Below are 21054 nucleotides of genomic sequence, written 5' to 3'. Positions count from 1 at the left end.
ATTCCATGATTTTATAATAAATAATTTAAGAGTTAGTCACCGTGAATACTATTTTATTCAAATCCAAATTTTTCTACTGCAATAACTTCGCTTTTAGTGGTTGGAATTGAGCCAAATTTGATGTGCATCGTCTTTACTGACAGCCTAACAATTCTATGGGGTTGACAAAAAATTCTGAATTTTTTTTATTTTTATTTTTAATGATAAATTCCAAACTTTCTACTGCAAGAATCTCGCTTCTACTGGTTGGAATTGTGCCAAAGTTGGTGTGCAGCGTTTTTCTAACAAACCTAACAATTTTATCAAGTAGCCATTGAAATCTGAAGGAAATTGTTTTTGAACAGCCCTACTGCGCAGCTATGTAGCTAAAGGACTGTTGAAGCGAAGTGGTATATTTGCACTCTTTTGACCAAAGATTGATCACACCCAATTACTCATACATAACTAAGAAAGATTGAGAATATAGAAAGTTTATTGCTGTACCTAAATTACCAAGTATCTATTGCAGAAGACGCTCAGGTGTGATACAATTTATCTGATACTCTTCTTGTAAAATTCGCGGGAAAGCACAACGGTTAAACAAATATCCCGGAAATTGCGATTTTGGATCATTCCCGTCGCGCTTTGCTTTGCTGTTATAAGACATTCAAAATCCCGCTCCGAAGGTGACTGATTCTGTCTTCCTGAGTAGTGTGTTACTGCAATTCCCTGTTAGCACGGCCAGGATCGTAACTGCCACACCCAAAAAAATCCAATTGGGGGGGGGGCGAACTCGAAGGGCGCCCAAAATTATTTCGTGAATTAGCGAAGCCCCCCAGACAATGCTCCCACTAAGCTGCACACGTGTGCAAATACGCAGTGCTGACACATTATCTGCGCACAAAAAATGTAAGTTGCGCACAAAAAATCCGAAATGGTGAGCTTTTTTTTAGTCGTTACGCACTGTTGTTCAAGGGTCTGCGCAGTGAGTTGGTGAATGTGCGCAGACTCGTCAAAATTTAGAGGGAACATTGCCCCCAGAAGTTCGGTTTATCACCCTATGGAGGCCCAAGACCAACGTTGGGGGGGGGGGCTGACGAAGTGCTGTTACGGCCCTGAGCACGGCATCATACGGCTAATTTATACCGCATCAGTGCCCACTTTGGCCACTGTTAGGATGTCAGATCATGCACACATGTCAAAGATCTCTAGAATCGCAATTGATATATTATCATGATAATTTAATCTAGTATGCCGACACTCTCTATAGTACTAAATGGCATACACAACCGTTTGGAACACTACGGCGCACATAATAACATGAATCATGAATATAGGATTGCTCTGTATATATGTAAACTGAAAAGGGAAAGCTAAAGTTTCACAGTCGTCTTTCCAATATTCTTTCCTTGCAACATTTCTATAAACGTCTTCGGTATATTATCAAACCCTTGGGTTACATATTCGTACTGCTTCAATTTCCCCTAAAAATAACAAACCGAATATATTATTCTAAAATATATAGTACAATATAGGGCGGCCAGGCCTGTGCAATTTACCTCTTCTGTCCACTTTCTGAGGGTCGCGTAGATTTTATCAGCCTGTGGGTTGACGTCACTCGGTGTATTGAATCCTTGCAGGAGCAGAGATTTCGAAATCATTAAGCCATGCAGTTGAGGAACTGAAATCAGGAAATTGTGCTTTAGAGAGCGATGAGTCATTTTGATATAGCATCTAATGCATTGGTATTGGTATTTTTAGTAACGAAATTATGCGCCCGACTAGGAATTATTTTACCAACGAGGGATATAATTTCGTCAACTACTTTCTTCCCAGAGTGGGAGCTTTGAATCCTCAGTTGGTAGTAACTCTGTATCCAAAGCATGTGGCACATGATTATTTTCCTTGTGCTTGAATTCTTTGAATTCTTGAATTCATCATCTGGTCCTCTACTGGAGTACTCGAGTCGACTCGACGCTTGGTACTCGAATGGAGACCGAATCACCGTGGTACTCCATTTCCACTAGAGTACTAATCCCGAGTGAACGTGATGGAAAAGCGTAACCTTCACATATGCTATTGGACGTAGCCAGGATGACAGTATGGGCGAGGTGAAAATATTTCAACAACGACCGAGCGGGCATGCTGACGTGAGGAATATCTGGCGTCTCCTTGTACAATTCGAAAAGTGGGGAATTAATCGTTTATCCCGCTGTTCATTGATGAATTCATGAGCCACTAGCAAAACGCATGGAAAAAATTTCAAAAATCTGATATGTAGCCTACCTCTTTTGTCTGATTCTTTTGCGTTGTAAAGAGATATGGCTCCACATATTGCTACTCGCCCGCGCTGGTTCATGTGTGATAGAACGCCGAAGGTGAAATCGCCACCCACCTGATGACAAATTTGATTTTCAAGCATCACTACATCTGTTACCTGTACGGTAAGTCGGCAACGGTACAGGCGGTCAACGGATGACGTAATAATGATGACAGAAAAAGGGTTAGTCGTAAAAAATTTCACACAAATCAGCCGCCATTATGAAGCAATTGTGTCAGTTTAATTGCGGAAAGTATTCGCACTTTACCAGTACATATAACGGACAACGTTCAGCCAGATATATGTGTTTGTTTGTTTGTTTTGGGGCATTCATGGTGTTTGTCGACTACTATGGTCATTTACACCAGGCCGATATTCTTGTTATTTTCCGTAGCTGCCGACTTATAGCACGGCCCACCTCTCTAGGCTTTTTGTAAGACACCGCTGACGCGGATGAGGTGGCAAGGAGGAGCCTAGGTAAACCTCCAACACTTAGATATCGGAATTCGGAAGTCGAACTCGGTCGGACTCGAACCCGCACCCATTGGTGTTGCAGCCGCGGATTATACCACTGCGCTATCTCGCCACACATAGATATATGTGTGTATATGAGTGTGTTGTTTGTTTTGATATTCATGGTGGTTCGACTACATTGGTCATTTCACACCGGGCCGATATGCTTTGTTTTTGATTCTGTATCAACCGGCTTGTAGCACGGCCCACTTCTAGGCTTTTTATAAGACACAACCGCTCATGCGGACCACGTGGCGAGGAGGAGTCTAAACAAACCTCCAACACTTAGGTAGGAATTCTGGAGTCGACCTCGGTCGGAATCGAACCCGCAGCCCATTGGTGTTGCAGCTGTAGATTATACCACTACGCTGTCTCGCCACATGTGAGTGTGCGTTAAGCTTGTTACTGGTACCGTCAGTGACAACTATATGTCAAAATTAATTCTCTGCCTTGATCGCGTCGAGACAGTGTATCAGTGAAGAAATGCCCACAAATAACAGACTTGCACAACTAGAAAATTCTGATTGTGTAAATAGTCTAATTTAGAACGAAACACAGATGTTCTGATCTAATTTGTGAAATGTTTCTATACTCTATTTCTAATTCTAGTCTATTTTCTGGTTTTCCTTAAAATGCTAATGGAGAACTATATAGTGCGAAACGAGCCAAGCTTGCCGTACGGACATTTACTATTCTCATGCTTACGAAAATGGATTCTGACTTGATATGAACAGAACTTGATTCAATTCCCAAGTTTTCGCGAAATCAGTAATTCTAATTCTAATTCAGTTTGAAAAAAGCTATGTAGCTATAATCCCTTTTCTAATATAATTTGAAGAAGTTGAAAATTTTCTAGTTTTCCAATTCTACCCGCAAAAGGTCAAAAATTGATGACGCGTAACCCGGATAGCACTTAGAGCAGTGATTCCCAAGCGCGGCCCCGAGGGCCGCATGAGGCCCCCAGATAGCCTTTTTGCGGCCCCAAAAATATATTAAGAAATCGATTTATGACAAAAAATAAAATTTATATTTATGAAATACTCTTGCTTGGCTTGGCCTCTGTAGTTTTTAATTATAGAATTGCAGGAAAGTTGTGAGTATAGACTGCTAACGTTACGTCACTGCTGTTTCAATGCAATTTGCCCTAACTTTCCAGTTGAGCGAGCAGTAGCTATAGATATAAGTAGGTATTGATAACTTTCAAAACCGGAGGAAAATCCTGACAAAATGGTAAATTTTCCCCACTTCGTGGTCGCTTGACTAAATAAGAAAAAGAGGCTCGACTCCCGGAAAATACAGTTTTTCTTTCACATTAACAGGTGGTTGACTGACGAAAAAGGTCAACTTTCCGGTCCAGCTCCCGAAATAGCCGCCGTAGCGTTCCTACAGTGCTGACTCAATATATATCGGTCGAATTTGGCCCTATATGTAACCAAAATCCTCAAAAAAGAAGACAAAATCTCAAAAAAGAAGACATTTGGGCATCCTCCGAGGACACTTTGAAAAAATCAAGAGGACAAATCATCTTAAAAGAGGACGTATGGTAACCCTATGATAACTAGATGTGCAACACGTGACTCACGGTTGAATACGCCGAGATGCATACTGCTTACCCGGCTAAAAGCAGCATAATTGGTAGTCCTATAGTCAGGGCCGTAACTGCCGCACCCTAAACCCCCCAATTGAGGGGGCCGAGCTCGAAGGGGCCCAAAATTATTTCGTGAATTAGCATAAATTATAGAGTATTTTTTGAAAATTTATGCAACTTTTTCAATTCGCCACATTTCTTGATTATTGGGTAGGCCTACTCTTCCCCAAGAAAAAATACGCAAGATTTATAGAAATGGGCATATCAGCGTTGGCCATGACTGCACCACAACATATAAAGTTTTAGGCCATGTAACATGTGACTCCAAGAAGTGCATGTGTCGTGGCGAGATAGCGCGGTGGTATAATCCGCGGCTGCAACACCAATGGGTGCGGGTTCGAGTCCGACCGAGGTCGACTTCCGAATTCCGATATCTAACTGTTGGAGGTTTACCTAGGCTCCTCCTCGCCACCTCATCCGCGTCAGTGGTGTCTTACAAAAGCCTGGAGGTGGGCCGTGCTATAAGTCGGCAGTTACGGATAATAAGAAGAATAACGGCCTGGTGTGAATGACCATAGTAGTCGAACACCATGAATACCCCCCCCCCCCCCCCCAGAAAAAAAAAAGTGCATGTGTCAGAACTCAAGACAAATACCATCCCCCAGGAAAGAAAATTATATGCCAGTGAAGAAATACCAATCTTAAATCGTGTGATCTTTCAGTTTAGTAGGTTTGGGCAATTCTACATTTTTTGATATAGCAGACAGGATGTCACGAAATAACATCATGTAAAGAAGTCATACCTAGGGGTCCGCCCGCCCAAAGATGTTTAATTTTACGGGGTCTGCAGCTTCAAAGACACCTCTCACTCAGCTCTACCGGTAAATCTGATTACGTGGGCAAAGAGGACAACCATGAAATTCCCTTATTCACCGATTTTATCATGAATTATCGAAATATTCGCGCGTCGCGCTGTCTCACTAAACAGTACAACTTTAATTTCGTGGCAAAAGCGAACAACGTGATGCGCGGTCAGTTTATCACCCTATGGGAGCCCGGGGTCCTGACTGTTGCGTTCCTGCCAACGGGTATACCCCCGGAGATGTTTAATTACTATTGAGGGGGCCTATACCTTTTCAAACACACCTCACTCAGCTCTACCGGTAAATCAGATTACGTGAACAGAGACAGGATGAACATTGATAGCAATACATGCAATTCCCGATCATATTGACCGATTCAGTCATGAAACTAAAAAAATTTCTCGCGCTTCGCACGTTTAGGCGAGAAAAGCTGATTCACTCAACGGACACCCAATGCAGCAGATAAGTAGCACTAAACAGTGTACAGTTTTGAAATCTCGCCAGGGCAATAAAACTACTCCGAAATAGCCATGATGACTGTTTGGGTCCGTTTCATAGCCGTAGTATTCGTGCGGCCCCGACCGTACTCTGAAATTCTAAATTTGGCCCTCACACCGAAAAAGTTTGGGAACCACTGACTTAGAGTCATAGACTGATGAAGTGTAATGGTACCTTTCGTGAAAATGTTTTGATTGCAGTTCGAATACGGTGGCTTACTGCGAAAAAGGACTGCTGCCAAAGTGTTTTTCACGCCTTCAACTTTAATTCAAAACCACACCATATACCATATTCATATTCAGTGTGCCATGTCCCTTTAACCCAGTGGTTCCCAACCTTTTTCGACTCATCGCCCCCCTTTGAAGCTCCACACCGATCATCGCCCCCCAAATATTGGGAACCGAAAAACAGCACTTCGTCAGCCCCCTCCCCCCCCCACGAAAAAAATCGTTGGTCTTTGGCCCCATAGGGTGATAAAGCAAACCCCATACCCCTCTCAGACAGTGGGCTTTTTGTCGCTACATATCAGCTATACCCTATTTCATGTACTGTTAGGTGAGTCACCGTATTTCGCCTAAACGCGCGAAGCGCGACAAATTTATATAATTCATGTTTGAATCGGTCAATATGGTCAATGTTGTATGTTCAAAAAGGTAGGACCCGTAAATAATAATTAAACATCTTCGGGCGGAATCGTTGTTATATCGACTTCTTTACATGCTGCTATTTCGTGCGTGACCTCCTATATCTGCTATGCCAGAAGATATGGAAATCGTCAAAACGTACCAAACTAAAAGACGCACATGATTTCATATTGGTATTTCTTTACTGGCAAATAATTTTTTCCTTGCGGGATGGCATTTGTCCTGTAGGTTTAAGGTCGCCAGGACAGGAACATTCGACGCCAGCCATTGAGGCGCCTACAGACAATTAAACATATATGTATATATATATCGAAGTTTTCGGTAAGCACAAGGGCATTCCTTTTCGGCCAAGGTCTTCTCGCTGCTGATCGTTCTGGCACACTTCTCGGAGTCGCATGTTACATGGCCTATAACTTCATATTTTTTGGTGCGTCGTGTCGCAGTAATTGCCGACGCCGAAGTCTCTCATTTCCATAAATCATGCGTATTTTGTTGGGTGACGGGGCCCCCAACATCAAGATACATGAAAATAATAAATCGCGCGCAGCGCGGAAATTTGTTGAAAAAGTCGCATGAATTTCTAAAAAATTACTCTATCATTCATATTAATTCACGAAATAATTTCGGGCTTCCTTCGATTTCGGGCCCCCCACCCCCAATTGGGGGGTTTGGGGTGCGGTAGTTACGGTCCCGACTCCAATAAAGCCGTTTTAACGCGCCATCGCCCCCCTATCGCCCCCTTCGTCCGTTTTCGCCCCCCTATCGCCCCCTTCGTTATTTTCGCCCCCCTAGACCGCCCACGTTGGGAACCACTGCTTTAACCTTTCATGAGTGTTATATCGTACGCTTCACCGGTGCCATATTTACATTGGTATTTGCCTCTCTCGGAGCCGCCACAGCACACCCTTCACCAACGGGATAGAGCTCGACAAATTGCTGAATCACTGAGCTTGTGCGTCACAGTCGACTTTTTCGAGTCATCGTTGTGGTTCGGGCGCATATTTCAATTGTAATGACTAATGAGTATTGAGTACACGTAACCGAAGATAAAAGCAAACGCCGAATACCGGAAAATTGCAATAGGCAATGGCATATTTTAGCAATTAAATATAAGAGAGGGGGAAAGTCAGCATTCCACGACAGCGAGGACGCCGTTGCCAATGTGCCGTCTCTGTAGTAACAAAGGATTCTCATCTGTTTTTGGTAGGAAGGAAGTAGGTTACTACTGGGCAAGGACCAGAGCAAGATATAATAAGATATTTTCTCACGTTGTCGAAATAGCAGTCCACTCCATTAGGAGCAAGCCTTTTGAGGGCGTCGTCAACGGACTCGGTCTTGTAATTGAAGGCATCGTCGAATCCAATGGATTTCACAAATTTGATCTTTTCTTCAGATCCGCACGAGCCTATCACACGACAGCCCTGCACAAAATATGTCGACGCTAATACTATTTAGAGTTTCCATGTATTTCAAGTGTGGATTCTTCACTTGAAGTCCATGAACCTCTTGGGAGTCCGTGGACTAGATCTAAGGAGTCAGTGAAAGGCCAATGTTGAAACTACAACTGTAGGCCCATAACTAGTGCTCTTAACATATGTCCTTACTTTGGCCCTAATTGTCTATGTTCGCCTTATTTTCAAGCGCTTACCGTAGATCACAAGAAAAGGTGATCACGTTTTCATCAGGGGCAGCTTCTTAAACAATACCTATACTAACTGGCGAAATGAGCTACGATTGGGACTGGGCGGAAGTGATGACCTTATTTTAGTCATCGGCTACCCAAATTTCCAAATAATTGTTGGGGTCTGCTCTGAAAATAAGGTTAAAAGTGGGATATTATGATCATAATTATGTTTTGTAGTCAGCATGAATTTTCCTGCATCAGCCATGAAAATAAATTTTAGCTCTAGGCTACGACTGGCTCACCTACCAAGATTTTCCCGATCTGTCCAACCACTGTACCGATTCCTCCTGCCGCGGCACTGACTACTATAGTTTCACCAGCTTTTGGCTTCAGAATACTATCCACTCCATAAAAAGCAGTGAGTCTAAATCAAATAGTGAGAGTATATTATCGCGGTCTGTGTGATGAATATCGTATTTCCGATATATTCTTGTCGTTACATCTTTTTACACTCTCACATCAGATAAGCTCAGCGTGTATTATCCTGTTGCCCAAAAATTCAAGGATGGTTTCGCATCTCGTCTCATGGAGGACTGTTAATGTGCCGAACGCCATCTTAAGATACGCTGCTCTTTGGAAAAATCAGTCCCTAGAGATGAGACTGAATGTGTACCGTGATGATAGCCTTTTTCGTCAGCAAAAATGATCTTGGAATGAAGTGGGATGGAATGAATTTGGAATGAGATTTCCAATTACATACTTGACAATGGAATAAATGTCGTAAAACTGAAACGCATTATTATGTACATATTTCATGTAATTACTTGAAACTGTACTTAGTACTCACCCTGTCATTCCAAAGATTCCGAACCCGGCGGATAGTGGAACATTTCCAGGAATATCGTTTCTGACATACCATACATCACTGCCATCGCTTTTCCCGCCATTTCTCCAGCCTGATTGCATCACCAGAAGTGAGCCAACTGGATATTTGGCATTGCGGCTTTTAACTACCCTGTATATATATCGATAATACTGTTTGAGCGAATGTAAATATTCTCGATAATCCAGCATGAGTGGGGACAGATAGGTTGAGATTTCTGAGCAGTAGGAAAAAGTTTGGTCGTAGCTGTTATATTATATTGCAGCATCGCCGGAAGGGGATTTTACATGAATACGTTCTTCATATTATGTATAATATGTAGTTACGGCCCCAGCATCACCCATTTGCATATGGATTAATTTTGACACAAGTGTGTTTAGAAACGCTCCTGCTTTAAACAAAACTAATTTTCTCTAAGTTGTCTAAGTAATTGTGTTTTATAACCAAGCAACGTGAGTATGAGGAGGACTCGTTCTGGAAATATAGCAGACGTAGGCCTACATGATGTGGAGCCCTTGGCGTCATTCTATACCGCAAGTTGCACCACGCAAACCCTATATCATTGGTTCCTAAAAGGGGTTGACGTGAACCCCAGTGGTTCGCCGAAGGTCAAGACGCACACCCGACTAATACAACAGAAGCTATACTCCGTTTGCAGCAAATATTCATCATAGTATTTTTGTTTTCTGTGAAAGTCACCCTTCCCACCCATGGCATGGCCAGTAGTAATATTGAACACGAAATTCGAGCACTTCCAATATAATCTGCCAAATATTGTGTGATGTATGATTATGTGCGTATACTGTATATGTATTGTGTGATCACATGAAATGCGTGAAAGGTCATGCAATTGTTGCTACACACAGATCAATTTGTTGTGGATATCTCTGAGTAATTTTGTAACGTGAATATATTTCTTCAATATCAGTATAAAGGTGGCAGGCAATATCTTGAAGGTATCATTCCATGTCATGCACTCTACAGAACCAAAATGTCATCTCTAGGTGATCATGGCTAAAACGAAACACATAAACACAGCGCTTTGTTATAAAGATTTGTGTTTTAAATTAATTATTTTTTCAAATACGACCGTATTTATTTGATCAATTAAAATATATCAAAATTATACAGACAATTCTTATATCCCACTTACTTCGATAGCTGATATCCGGGAATGCAGGTTTTTCCCACGGTATAGCTACCAGCGTATGCTCTAGAGGTGATTTGAACAATGATTAAAATTGAAAGCATGGGGGGGGGTGATGTAAAAACAGATTACATACCTGAGGTAAGGGTCGCAGCTGACCCAAAGCGATTTGTAGAAAAATTCTGCAGGAAACCAAGCAGTGCGTTCATAAATTTTCCCACATATCTGTACCGACTTAATTACATTCTCACTTACCATTTTCATTCAGTTGATCCCCGAGATCTTCCTCAACTATCTTAAAGTCCGACTCCTTCGGCATGCCGTCAAACGTTTTAGCGTATATAATCTTGCGAATCTTCATTTTCAATGATGGATAACTATAACCTTTTAGTGTATACTCCTAACTGGTCCTAAGATGAGTCTCGTAATTGCTGCCTGACTAGATAATACAACTACACATTGTACGGGACTTTTATAGCGGTGGAACAGTGTCGTTAGTTCATGTTTGCCATCTACTCGAATTTGCTACAACGAGGAGTTGGTGGTAAAGAACAAATAAAAACGTTCGTAACTCTGCGCGTATTATAACGAATTAGTAAATAAGTAAATATGTGCACTGTTAGAACGATATCACCGCTACGTAGGCTTGGCTCATATGTTTGAACATGCCGATGGTATTTCATTTCATTGGGTGTAAAGAGTGATTTTGTATTTACGATTTTTTTTGTGATAGGCCTAGACATTCAGTATTATAATACAGTATATGTTGCATTCAACTTTCGACCAAGACTACTGACTTCAATATTCACTTATAGGGCTGGACACATTGATTTAGAGTACTCAAATCCTACTGGAGTAGTCGAATCTGAGTTGAATTTTGACTACGGCCAGACCTATATCGTATTTTTTGAGCCAATACCGATAAAACCGACAACTACAGCATCTTCACCCAAATAACCCCGATATATTCAGCCGATATACAGAAGGTATGGTATCTAGTTTAGGGGGCATTTGTAAAACTTCAGAGCATTAATTAGAACTGCTTTACAGCCCGTCAGCCACATGCAAACATGGACAGTTGGACACATGAAAGCATAGGTGGTCAGTAACTAAGGACTTCTACTCTCTCTCTTTCTCTCTCTCTCTCTCTCTGAGTACTCAAGTAGGTTGCGCCTACTTGAAGTATTCACTCGAGCGGTTATGATAGTAGGCCCTGTATAGTTTTTTTAGGCATAGGACTAGAATACTCTCTTTTTTCAAACTTGGAAATCGAGACTTGTACTCAGTCACAAATATAACTGTTTGATCATTTTTTCCTGTGAGATACAAGAGACGTACCAATATCCCCAGTCTAGCAGTTACAGATTGGTTCTCTAACTCCTTACTAACAAGGTATGTGGTCTGGAAAGTGGCCGTTACCGATATATTTTTTCAAGGTTTGATATTGACACGATGTTATCGGTGTACTGATAAAATCACGGGCTCTAGTATTGACTGCCATCATTTCGAGTCGAGCAGTAAGAGTCCCACCTTTTCCCAAAATATACACCCGCAATGACAAGGAATTTTCGTTTTGACACTTTCTTCCCGCCGCGGAAACCTTGAAACCAGACTGTCTTTATCCATTGTTACATCGAAAACAGTTAGCGTGACGCTATACGAATGTTCATGGAAATGAACGTTTCGTGTAGTGACATCTCAATGACGTCAAAGTTATGTTTAAAGCTGTTAAGAAATATGAAATGTGTGTTTCGGTAAAATGTAATTGGTATTGTTTTCATTCTCATTTTGTGATAGGAACGAATTTGAACTGTTCTTACTATGCATGACGTTGTAATAAATGGTACTGCATGTAGACTTGAAGCTCGCAATTGAATCAGACATATATTTAATTTCGCCCACCTCTATTTATAATTTCGGAAGGTAAGCTTGTACCGTACCCTTTTACCTTATACCCTATTAGCTGATACCTGATAGATTATCGTCACCCCATGTGGGCAACCGATCATAATACGGCGATGACGAATAGCCTACGACCTTACGTGTTGCCGCACGGAATAACACCATTCAAATTCACTGGTCTCAGGAACGTAAATCAAATCTGCTGCATTGGACCATACCATCACCATAATACTGGTATTACAGCCGTTCTCTATTGCCTTTTATAACGGGGATTCCAGTATTTGTAAAAGTAAATTACGGGGAGAGTTTTTTTAAATTTACTGTTCTACGGGAACGTAAAACTGCTGCAAATGACTAGACCAGTATCTTGATATTACGGCTGTCTTACGGCTGTCTATTACGGGAGTTTTCCATAGAAATTCTAACGGCCTGTATTTGTACAATTAAATTACGGACTATAATAGTTACAGGAAGGCTATTTTTAATTTACCTGTCTCAACAACGCAAAACCGGTGCCAGGGCAGTGAAACCGATGCCAGTGATTTAGCATAGAATATTTTAACGGTGAGATTAGACAGTATAGCCACATGAACGACTCTTGGTTCGGGTGCGCCAAAACACATATTTACAACCGAATTTAAAATCCTATTTCATTGCACTCGGTGACAATACTATGGATCAATCACACTCGGTGACAATACTGTGGATCAATCACAACTTCACAAAAATACCATTTCCACTAACGCACATAGCTGTGATGCGATCAATTTGGGTCAAAGCTACTAGGTTAGAATAAATTGTTGAACCTAAACTTTTCGCTGATAATAAAACTCTTAGTGGAAAGGAGCATTTTATCCCAGTACTCGAAAAATTAACTGGTTGACTCAAATCATTACAATTAATACTCGATTCCGCTTCGAATTCTCGAGTCATTGTGACCCTAGTTATTGGATTGCCAAATTCTCAAGTCAGGGTTTTAGATCTAGAGTTTTATGTATGCTCCTTCTAACGTACAGATGAAGCATAATTGAATCGACGCCAACATGGTGTATTTATTCCTGCAGTATATAAAACTGGTAGCTGTGCATTTCAACCAAATTGTTGGTCGGATAAGGAATCACGCGGAATTGAAAGACGGGTCTCATGTTGGGCGATCTACATATTCACGATTGTTTTTCCGAAATTCTTTCCTCGGAGCATTCCAATGAATGTCGAGGGCAGGGATTCGAAACCGCTCGTCAAGTACTCGTGTTGCTTCAGTTTACCCTGAAATAATTAGAAATTTAGTTATAACTGTCATCATGTCCTTGTTTTCTTCTTTCGGCGTCACTGTCATATTAGTTTTATACTTAAGATGGGACTTTGCAACACAGTATCCCCAACAAGATAACCAACCTACCACGCCTGAAGCCTGTCATTTCCAGGGTTGTAACTAAGTCACGAGGTTCCGAGTCACAAGTCAAGTCCGAGTCCAAGTCAGGGAGAAACGGGCGGAGTCCGAGACACAGTGTTTGAACTCGAGTTCACTGTTCATTGATCATATCAAGAGCGGTTCAACTTACTTCTGTGAAACTTTTGGATGATATCGAAGACCTCGCATTCATAATATACCGATTTTTCACACTATCAACATGTTTCTTCGAACAGTTGAACTAGATTTTATGGCCCAATTCTCCTGGTATTGGTCCTGTTACAAGAGAGTTGAATCATATAATATGGAACAGTGGTTTGCAATCGTTCTGGATCTCGGAGCCGTATTTCAAACTTCAGAGTACGATTGAGGCCAGTGTTGGGATCAAGTCACTACCTTCGAGTCACGAGTCATTTCGAGTCATTACACATTCTGACTCGAGTCAAGTCAAGTCAATCGATTTTCAAAGGTGACTCGAGTCAAGTCAAGTCATTCGATTTTTGGAGGTGACTCGAGTCAAGTCGAGTCAAGTCAAGTCAAGTCACGAGTCAAGTCACAATTCAAGTCAAGTTGCCATTTCGAAGTATGAGGCATGATTGCATCATTGCATTTTGCTAGCTGTCTGAAATACATATTGAGTGGTCATTGATTCTTAACCGCTAAACGATTATAGAGTTGAATATACACGCAAGAAGGCATTGTATCGCTCACATATACGTAGAGCTGGTAAACTACGTTGATAGTTACCAGCCAAAATAGAGAATAGAGAATTGATTGAGAACGAATTGATAAGATGCAATATATTACCCATTTACAAATTGATATGATACAATTACAGCCAGCGCCAATGGTTGGGGACTATGTAAACTATATTCGAATTCAATTTCAATAAAACAAGAGGTTTGGCTAAGGTGAGAACAGAAATAGACATTTTGCCATTCAATTACTTTACAACTAGTTTACGACAACGTAAGCCGTAAGCTTCGATCCCTTCGTTTGCGGTCAATTTATTTGTGAGAGAACAATGGAGGCTCAGTAAAACGCACGATCATTAAATGATTGGACGCTCTCATGGGTTACACCAGCGTTTCGCGAAAATCCGAACATATGCAAGATACAGATTTTTATCCACACCGATTACTTGATGACTTGAAATTGACTCGTGAATTTTGCTCCGAGTCACGAGTCAATCCACATTTCTGATACGCCGAGTCAAGTCAAGTCAAGTCATTTTAGCAAAGTGACTCGAGTCAAGTCAAGTCATACGAAAAAGATGACTCGAGTCTGACTCGAGTCAAGTCATGACTCGAGTCATCGCAACACTGGATTGAGCCGCATGAAAACACTCGAGTAGGCTATACGCATAACTAAAATTTAAAGGCAGTTAGCCCACCTCTGGACGTCACCATCCCATAGTTGATTCAAAAGCATGCACATTAACTAAGTCGAGTCACTACAACCCTGATCATTTCGAAAAGTCGGGAAAATTAATACGAAGCAGACATCAGTCTCAAAATTAAAATGCGCACACATAAGTAACCATATCAGTTTAAGGAGGATTTGTTGCACTTACTTCGCCTGCCCATTGTTTCAACGCAACGTAGATTTCGTCAGCGTACGCGGGAATGTCGTCGAAAATATTGAATCCCTGCAGCGACAGTGAATTCAGCGCCATCGTTCCTTGTATAACAGGGGCTGGAAAATGAAAGACGAGATGCTCTCACAAAATCTTTCAAGGGTTTGCACTATCCCTAGTTCAGGCTTACCGCGCTATTCAAGGGTCACTCCTTCAATATATGGTTATCAAGTTGAGAAATGTCTATATACGACAGTGGTATAAAATGTATACCCCACCTTGTGCGGGTACTTTTGAATTGTATGAGGAAACAGCACCACAACACGCCACCCGTCCTCCTTTGTTCATGCTCTCGAGGACCGCTGACGAAAAGCTGCCTCCGACCTTTAGAAAGAATCGATCTATTACATACACGGTACACATTGCACAAGTTATGAGAATATTAAAGTATTGATAACATATTCTTAACTCAGAATTAAAAGCTACAGTATATGAGTTAAATTCCGAATATACAGATGTGACCCGATATAGCTCTGATTTCAACTGTAAGGTAACGGAATCCGGTGTTTATTCCGCAAGGTTTACAGACTAGGTTAGGTACCCGACATGGACTGGACAGGACATGCAGCATAATCTTACGTTATCGAAGTAAAGGTCCACGCCCTTCGGTGCCAATCTTTTCAGTCCCTCGGCGACGGATTCCGTTTTGTAATTGAATGCGTCATCAAACCCGACTGACTTCACGAACTTGATCTTTTCCATGGAGCCGCACGAGCCGATAACGCGACATCCCTACAAGATACCGGAAGGTGATCACTGGTTTATATGGTTATAATTTTGTTATGGGGTTATATTCCCCTTCCGATCAGTATTACAAAGTCTAATGGGTTTACTATCATAGGATTGCTTAGTATTACAATAATGCTTGTTGAAAGATGTTGCAGTTTACACGCCCCGAGCATGTTATCTTTGGGATCGTCTATCCGCAATTAGTGAGATCGTCGAACTATTTACTTCATCATACATGGTGTGAATATGTCATTCCGTGTAACATATATGGGTGTGCGTAGGCCTACACCTAACCAGAAGTTACCTCAGACGTGTTCCGCGGTGTAAATGAAACACATCCTTATAATCCCAGTGATGGTTGCACCTAATAGGGACGCAGGAAGGTATTAACCGCGATCTAATGCTGGGTTAGTGTATGTTGTCATTTACTACCTTGTGGGTGTGAATAAACACCCTTCTCCCTAATAGTGTGCAGTGTGCGGCAATAAGTATCAAGAGTTGCGGATATTTCTTGCTGTGGCTAATAACTGTGAGACCAAAGAAAGTGTTTTCCAGCAGTAGTATACAAAAACTTGAAATCGCGTAGTTACCATGCCTTTCGCAAGCTGCCCAACAACAGTACCCACTGCTCCTGCTGAGCCGCTCACAAGTATTGTATCGCCGGCCTTTGGCTTCAAAACATAATTCACTCCGTAATAGGCTGTCAACCTGTAATGAAGAGTTTGATTTCACAGCTGCGTCGTCCCAGTTGAATACACCAATTGAGCTCGAGGTAAATGGTTCGCTCACCCGGTCATTGCGAAGATTCCTACCCCGGCCGACATGGGTACATTTTTCGGAATGTCAGTTCGGTCGTACCAAACGTCACTTCCGTCGCTTTTCCCGCCAGTTCTCCATCCGACATTCATCACCAAGATCGAATCGGACGGGAACTTTGGATTCTTGCTCTCTAGCACTCTGACATTTCGAGATCACATTTTGTTGAGATATATTTCGCTGAACATCAAAACACTAAAACATAGCGGTAGCAAACAGCACATATGTGTCAAAGACACGTGTATAGTATACCATAACTTGTTGCGTGCCGATATGGGTGACAAGATTTGATGCGGCATATCTTGATTATGTCAACAAACGGGCTTACTTTGCCAGCTGATATCCTGGGATCGTGGTCTTTCCAACGATGTAGGAATCCGACAGGAGTCTGTAAATATTGGAAGGAGTAATCAATAATCATACCTTCGTGAAATGATTGCGTAATTGCGAAGAACGAAAACAAATGATGGATAACGAGTCAGTTTCATATCTCTCTTGCAGTCACCATCGCGCAGAGATTGTTGTATGTGGTACTTTTTCGACTACAATGGTCATTGACACCAAGACGATAATCTTTCTTATGATTTCGTAACTGCCGACTTGTAACACGGCCCACTTCTTTTTTAGAAACACCGCTTACGCTGATCAGATGGCGATCATGCAGAGGGGCCGGTATAAATACAATATGAGACATATATGGCTTGCAGATGGGCGCTCGCCAATAACTCATGCACTCGTAAAGTATGCCGAATGTGTATCTTCGTTATTCAACACTTCTTCGGAAGCGAAAAGCGTGAGGTAAAACAGCAAACGGGTCTTACCTCACATACGGATCGCAGCTGATGTAGATAGCTTCGTAAAAGAATTCTGTGAGTGAATATGGAAAATGATTTTGAAGTTAGTCAATGACAATGATACGCGTACTATACTCTGATTATTGATGATTCAATTCGACCGCAGTATCTATAAACAGATTTGATTGCTACCAGAGCGTCAATGTCAAATTGCATATCCTATTGCATTGACTACAATGTATACTTGGGAGAGGAATCGACACGATAACTGATTACTGATTATATTGGTGTTCTCATTAAGGCTGATACACAAGCATCAATCAATCCGTTTTATAAATATTTTCATCATTTCAAAACATCACAAGACTGCGATACAATGAAAAGATAGCCAACAGTTACCATTCTCTTTCAGTTGATCACCGAGGTCCTCATCGACGATTTTGAAATCTGATTCTTTAGGGGATCCTTCGAACTTTGCAGCGTAAATTATTTGGCGGACCTTCATTTCGGTATAATAAACTGTATTTCAAGCGAGAACTGTTCTTAGCAAGTCTAATCACATTAGTGGGCGTCAGACGAAACATACAATCCGGCGAAGAGCATGGTTAAATATGAAGAGTTCTGAAATGTTTGCAAAACGACAGCGAGTATTGCCGATATCAATAATTGTGACTGGGATTTGTGTGAAGAGTCGAATAAACACTCAACGGCTTACATTGGGAGGTAGAGAGAATCCATAGTATAGATATGGATGGTGCGACTATCAATGAGAACACTTCGAAATTGGTTCATCTGTAGCTAAGATTAGAATATTTTTTGAGACTGGCTTCTAGTTGTTTACTCGTTGAACAGGTTATATATTTACAATATTCATATGGCAAGATGTGTACGCGAAATAGGATGATAAACGCAAAAATTAAAAGATCCAGTAGAATAACCTCAGGGTTGGCTGAGATGTCGTAACGCATTCTCTTTAACGAATGATACCATGCGTTCCGAAGTGTTAAGATTTTAACCTGCTTATATTGGTGTTGTATCGTTTACCCACAGTACCAATTACCTTCAAATTCAGTAGCAATGTAAGTCTGGTATAGCCCTAATACCGTCCGATCTCGCCGCAAAATGTCGCCCATTTCTACATATCCTACGTTTGAATTAAAATATTGACTCGACTCCAAGAGTCAAAGTGGTTCCCAAACTTTTTGGCCCCAAATCTGAGTTTTGTTAACTTAACGTCTCGCGGCCCAATAAGCTTCTCATATTGGGTGTGATGCATTTTAATATGCTAGCATGCTACGTGCTACGTCTGTACGGCCATGAATGAAATGGGGAATGTAAAGTCACCTAGTCGTAGCATAGGCTACTACACATTTCTATACACAAGATTATAAGATAACATAAGATAAGTTAATCGTCAGATTATATTTTTATCTGAACAAGACGCACACAATATACAATGAGATAAGACACAATGCGATGTAATGAACAGATAGGAGGATGCCGAACAACCAGTTGCGGTCCCTCAAACTGGCAAGCACCTCTGTCTAGTGCCCGATGTCACAGCTCTTTCTTCGATGTTTGTCTTCCGCGACTCTTTGTTGCTCTTTACATTCCTTGTGAGTGCTCTCTTTCATCGGGTCTTTTTCCGGGCGTTTTTGTCGCCGTGAGAACAGCGACGCGGGGGAAGAGGAGTCTAGAATATCCTCCGTCGTGGAATAGAACCCTGGCCGCCCGGGCGACAGGCGCTTATCGTCACTACTACGCTATCTTTCAAGAAAAAATCATGGATACAGTATGATTGATGTCACTGAACCTCCTAATTCATATTATTTTATTGTAAGGCTTTTTCTACCTTTTACACGTTGCAGACTTATTGGAGAAAATTTTCATGTTCACGGACGTCTCACTCAAGCGCATCTCGCATTGAGCAACGAGAGCCCATAGCGTGCGAAGGATATATAGCGTATAGTGTACTTTGGACCATAGGGCATCTGTGTAAGTTTCTATTCTGCCCCCCCCCCCCCATTTTTAGACTGCGATGTTGGTGGTTTAACCACGGAAAGTCGGACACCAGCTCTGTTTCCCTGACCCCCTTCCCGAAGCCTGCCATATGGATGAAATAACAATTTATATCAGGTACCGCGTGGTGCAAAATGTTCCTTTGGTTCAGAACATTGTATGATGTGATCAGGCAAGCAATACTTGGTACGTGAAAGTTGTCTCTGTGCACCGCAACCGCAAACCCCAAATCTATTACAATCACATTGGAATGGGTCGATTCCATGCAATATGTTTAAATACCATCTGCACAGTGCACAAGCAAGAACCAATAGGATGTTAAAGAATATGAAAGTTATCGAATCGGCATCATCACAAATCCTATTCCATCTATACCAGATCCCCTATAGCGCGGGGCCACAGACACCGGTTTTTGCATGCAGATTTTTTAATCTGACCCACAACCTTTTGATCCATACGCCAAGGGTTCTACCGGTACCACCATGCTGGCATCCGGCCAGTGGGGCACGTAACACTGACATATAGTTAGATATCTTAAGACCAGTGACGGGTGGTCAGGGGAGGCAAGTGAGGCAGTGACTCACATGTCGTCAGGATGAGTAAAAGAACATTGTGAAACCTTCAATGAGCATAACACAAATAATTATGGGCATTTTTTATCAAAATTCGGGAATGACTGAATTTTAAACATTTTAACACCAAATCTGAGGAAATTTGCATTATTTACTGTTCAAAAGTATAGCGCGAAAGGAGAGACGAGGCACAGACGGACCAAGCCTCACCAGTGATAGCACAATTCATCATAAACGGCTCAGAATTTATAATAGGCTCAACTGGTATAAATAGAATGCTATTTTCGCACTGATTCCAAAAATCTAAATATTATTAACGTCAGATCACCAGATTCCCCTCAAAACCGCCAATGAACATGCGATTCGGCTCTGTTACATACAATGACAGTGACAGCGCACATTAACAAGCACCAGGTGACGCATAGATAGATTCGCCTCACTCACTGTTAGCTAACGATCGGACAGTCGCAACGCAGTGATACAATAACGGTATCCACTTGGCGAGCCGACGGTGTACTATAAATCGTGTAGTTGCCACTGCGACTGTATTGCAGGGCAAATTCATACACTTACTAACGTATTTTCCATCCATACCTACAACTACCTAAACCTGCAATTGAGCATATGTATTGTAGCTTCTTACGTAGCCTTCATGTGAAGAGTGCTAATGTGATAAGAAAAAAGTCGTTAACTAAATCAGTTACCATGTTGGGCTTGCCTATTTGTAAATCTGACTCTAAAGGAGTCAGTGCCCATCACCAGCATTGCAGAGATGAGCATGGATTAGGATTAGGATTTGAAAAAAACGGATTTGTGAAATTTTGTCGAATGTGGGTTGGATTAGGATTAGAATTTTTTTTCTGAACGGATTAGGATTGGATTTACCGATTTCCTGGGAAATTGATATGTCCTGTGGCGAATAGCGACAAACTTTATTCAGATCCGTTATTAATTTACTTCTGGTACGTTACACTATGGTACACTCGGTGCCAATGAACATGAGAGGTGCGGACCTATGCTAAGTTTTCTTGAATCAAGATAATTGTTGATATGAAAGAAAAATTTCCAATTCCTGCCTTCCATAAATTAGCATTTTTTCTTAATTTCAAGTTATAA

The 21054-nt window shown here is 41.5% G+C and overlaps 2 protein-coding genes across 2 annotated transcripts; both read right to left on the bottom strand.

Moving 5' to 3' along the window:
* Positions 1 to 1188: 1188 nt before the first annotated feature.
* LOC145439632 (prostaglandin reductase 1-like) lies at positions 1189 to 10621 on the bottom strand. Its single transcript, XM_080317144.1, has 9 exons — positions 10315 to 10621; positions 10196 to 10241; positions 10066 to 10125; positions 8877 to 9044; positions 8336 to 8453; positions 7674 to 7826; positions 2266 to 2374; positions 1539 to 1660; positions 1189 to 1463 (listed from the first exon to the last, which is right to left on the bottom strand). Exons 1-9 carry the CDS (start codon positions 10418 to 10420, stop codon positions 1353 to 1355), a joined length of 993 nt encoding a protein of 330 aa, XP_080173270.1. The 5' UTR covers positions 10421 to 10621; the 3' UTR covers positions 1189 to 1352.
* Positions 10622 to 12988: 2367 nt separating this feature from the next.
* On the bottom strand, positions 12989 to 17954 carry LOC145439633 (prostaglandin reductase 1-like). Its single transcript, XM_080317146.1, has 9 exons — positions 17747 to 17954; positions 17375 to 17420; positions 16882 to 16941; positions 16527 to 16694; positions 16328 to 16445; positions 15588 to 15740; positions 15227 to 15332; positions 14946 to 15067; positions 12989 to 13227 (listed from the first exon to the last, which is right to left on the bottom strand). The coding sequence occupies exons 1-9, from the start codon at positions 17850 to 17852 to the stop codon at positions 13117 to 13119; spliced, it is 990 nt and encodes a 329-aa protein (XP_080173272.1). The 5' UTR covers positions 17853 to 17954; the 3' UTR covers positions 12989 to 13116.
* Positions 17955 to 21054: the final 3100 nt, after the last annotated feature.

This window comes from Botryllus schlosseri, chromosome 5 (genome assembly GCF_051294905.1).
Source record: "Botryllus schlosseri isolate E-star chromosome 5, Bs_hap1, whole genome shotgun sequence".
In the NCBI taxonomy this organism is placed as follows: domain Eukaryota; kingdom Metazoa; phylum Chordata; class Ascidiacea; order Stolidobranchia; family Styelidae; genus Botryllus; species Botryllus schlosseri.
Note: the sequence above shows the minus strand (reverse complement) of the source record. Positions and strands in the feature narration are given on the sequence as shown.

Excerpts from the sequence above, each read along its gene's own strand:
- LOC145439632 (XM_080317144.1), bottom strand. The coding sequence starts at position 10,420 with ATGAAGATTCGCAAGATTATATACGCTAAAACGTTTGACGGCATGCCG. Across the intron at positions 9,045-10,065 it reads CCCGGATATCAGCTATCGAA|GGTAGTTAAAAGCCGCAATG; the intron begins GTAAGTGGGATA and ends ATATATATACAG. Across the intron at positions 1,464-1,538 it reads TCAGAAAGTGGACAGAAGAG|GGGAAATTGAAGCAGTACGA; the intron begins GTAAATTGCACA and ends TGTTATTTTTAG.
- LOC145439633 (XM_080317146.1), bottom strand. The coding sequence starts at position 17,852 with ATGAAGGTCCGCCAAATAATTTACGCTGCAAAGTTCGAAGGATCCCCT. Across the intron at positions 17,421-17,746 it reads TGATCAACTGAAAGAGAATG|AATTCTTTTACGAAGCTATC; the intron begins GTAACTGTTGGC and ends ATTCACTCACAG. Across the intron at positions 16,446-16,526 it reads GGAATCTTCGCAATGACCGG|GTTGACAGCCTATTACGGAG; the intron begins GTGAGCGAACCA and ends TCTTCATTACAG.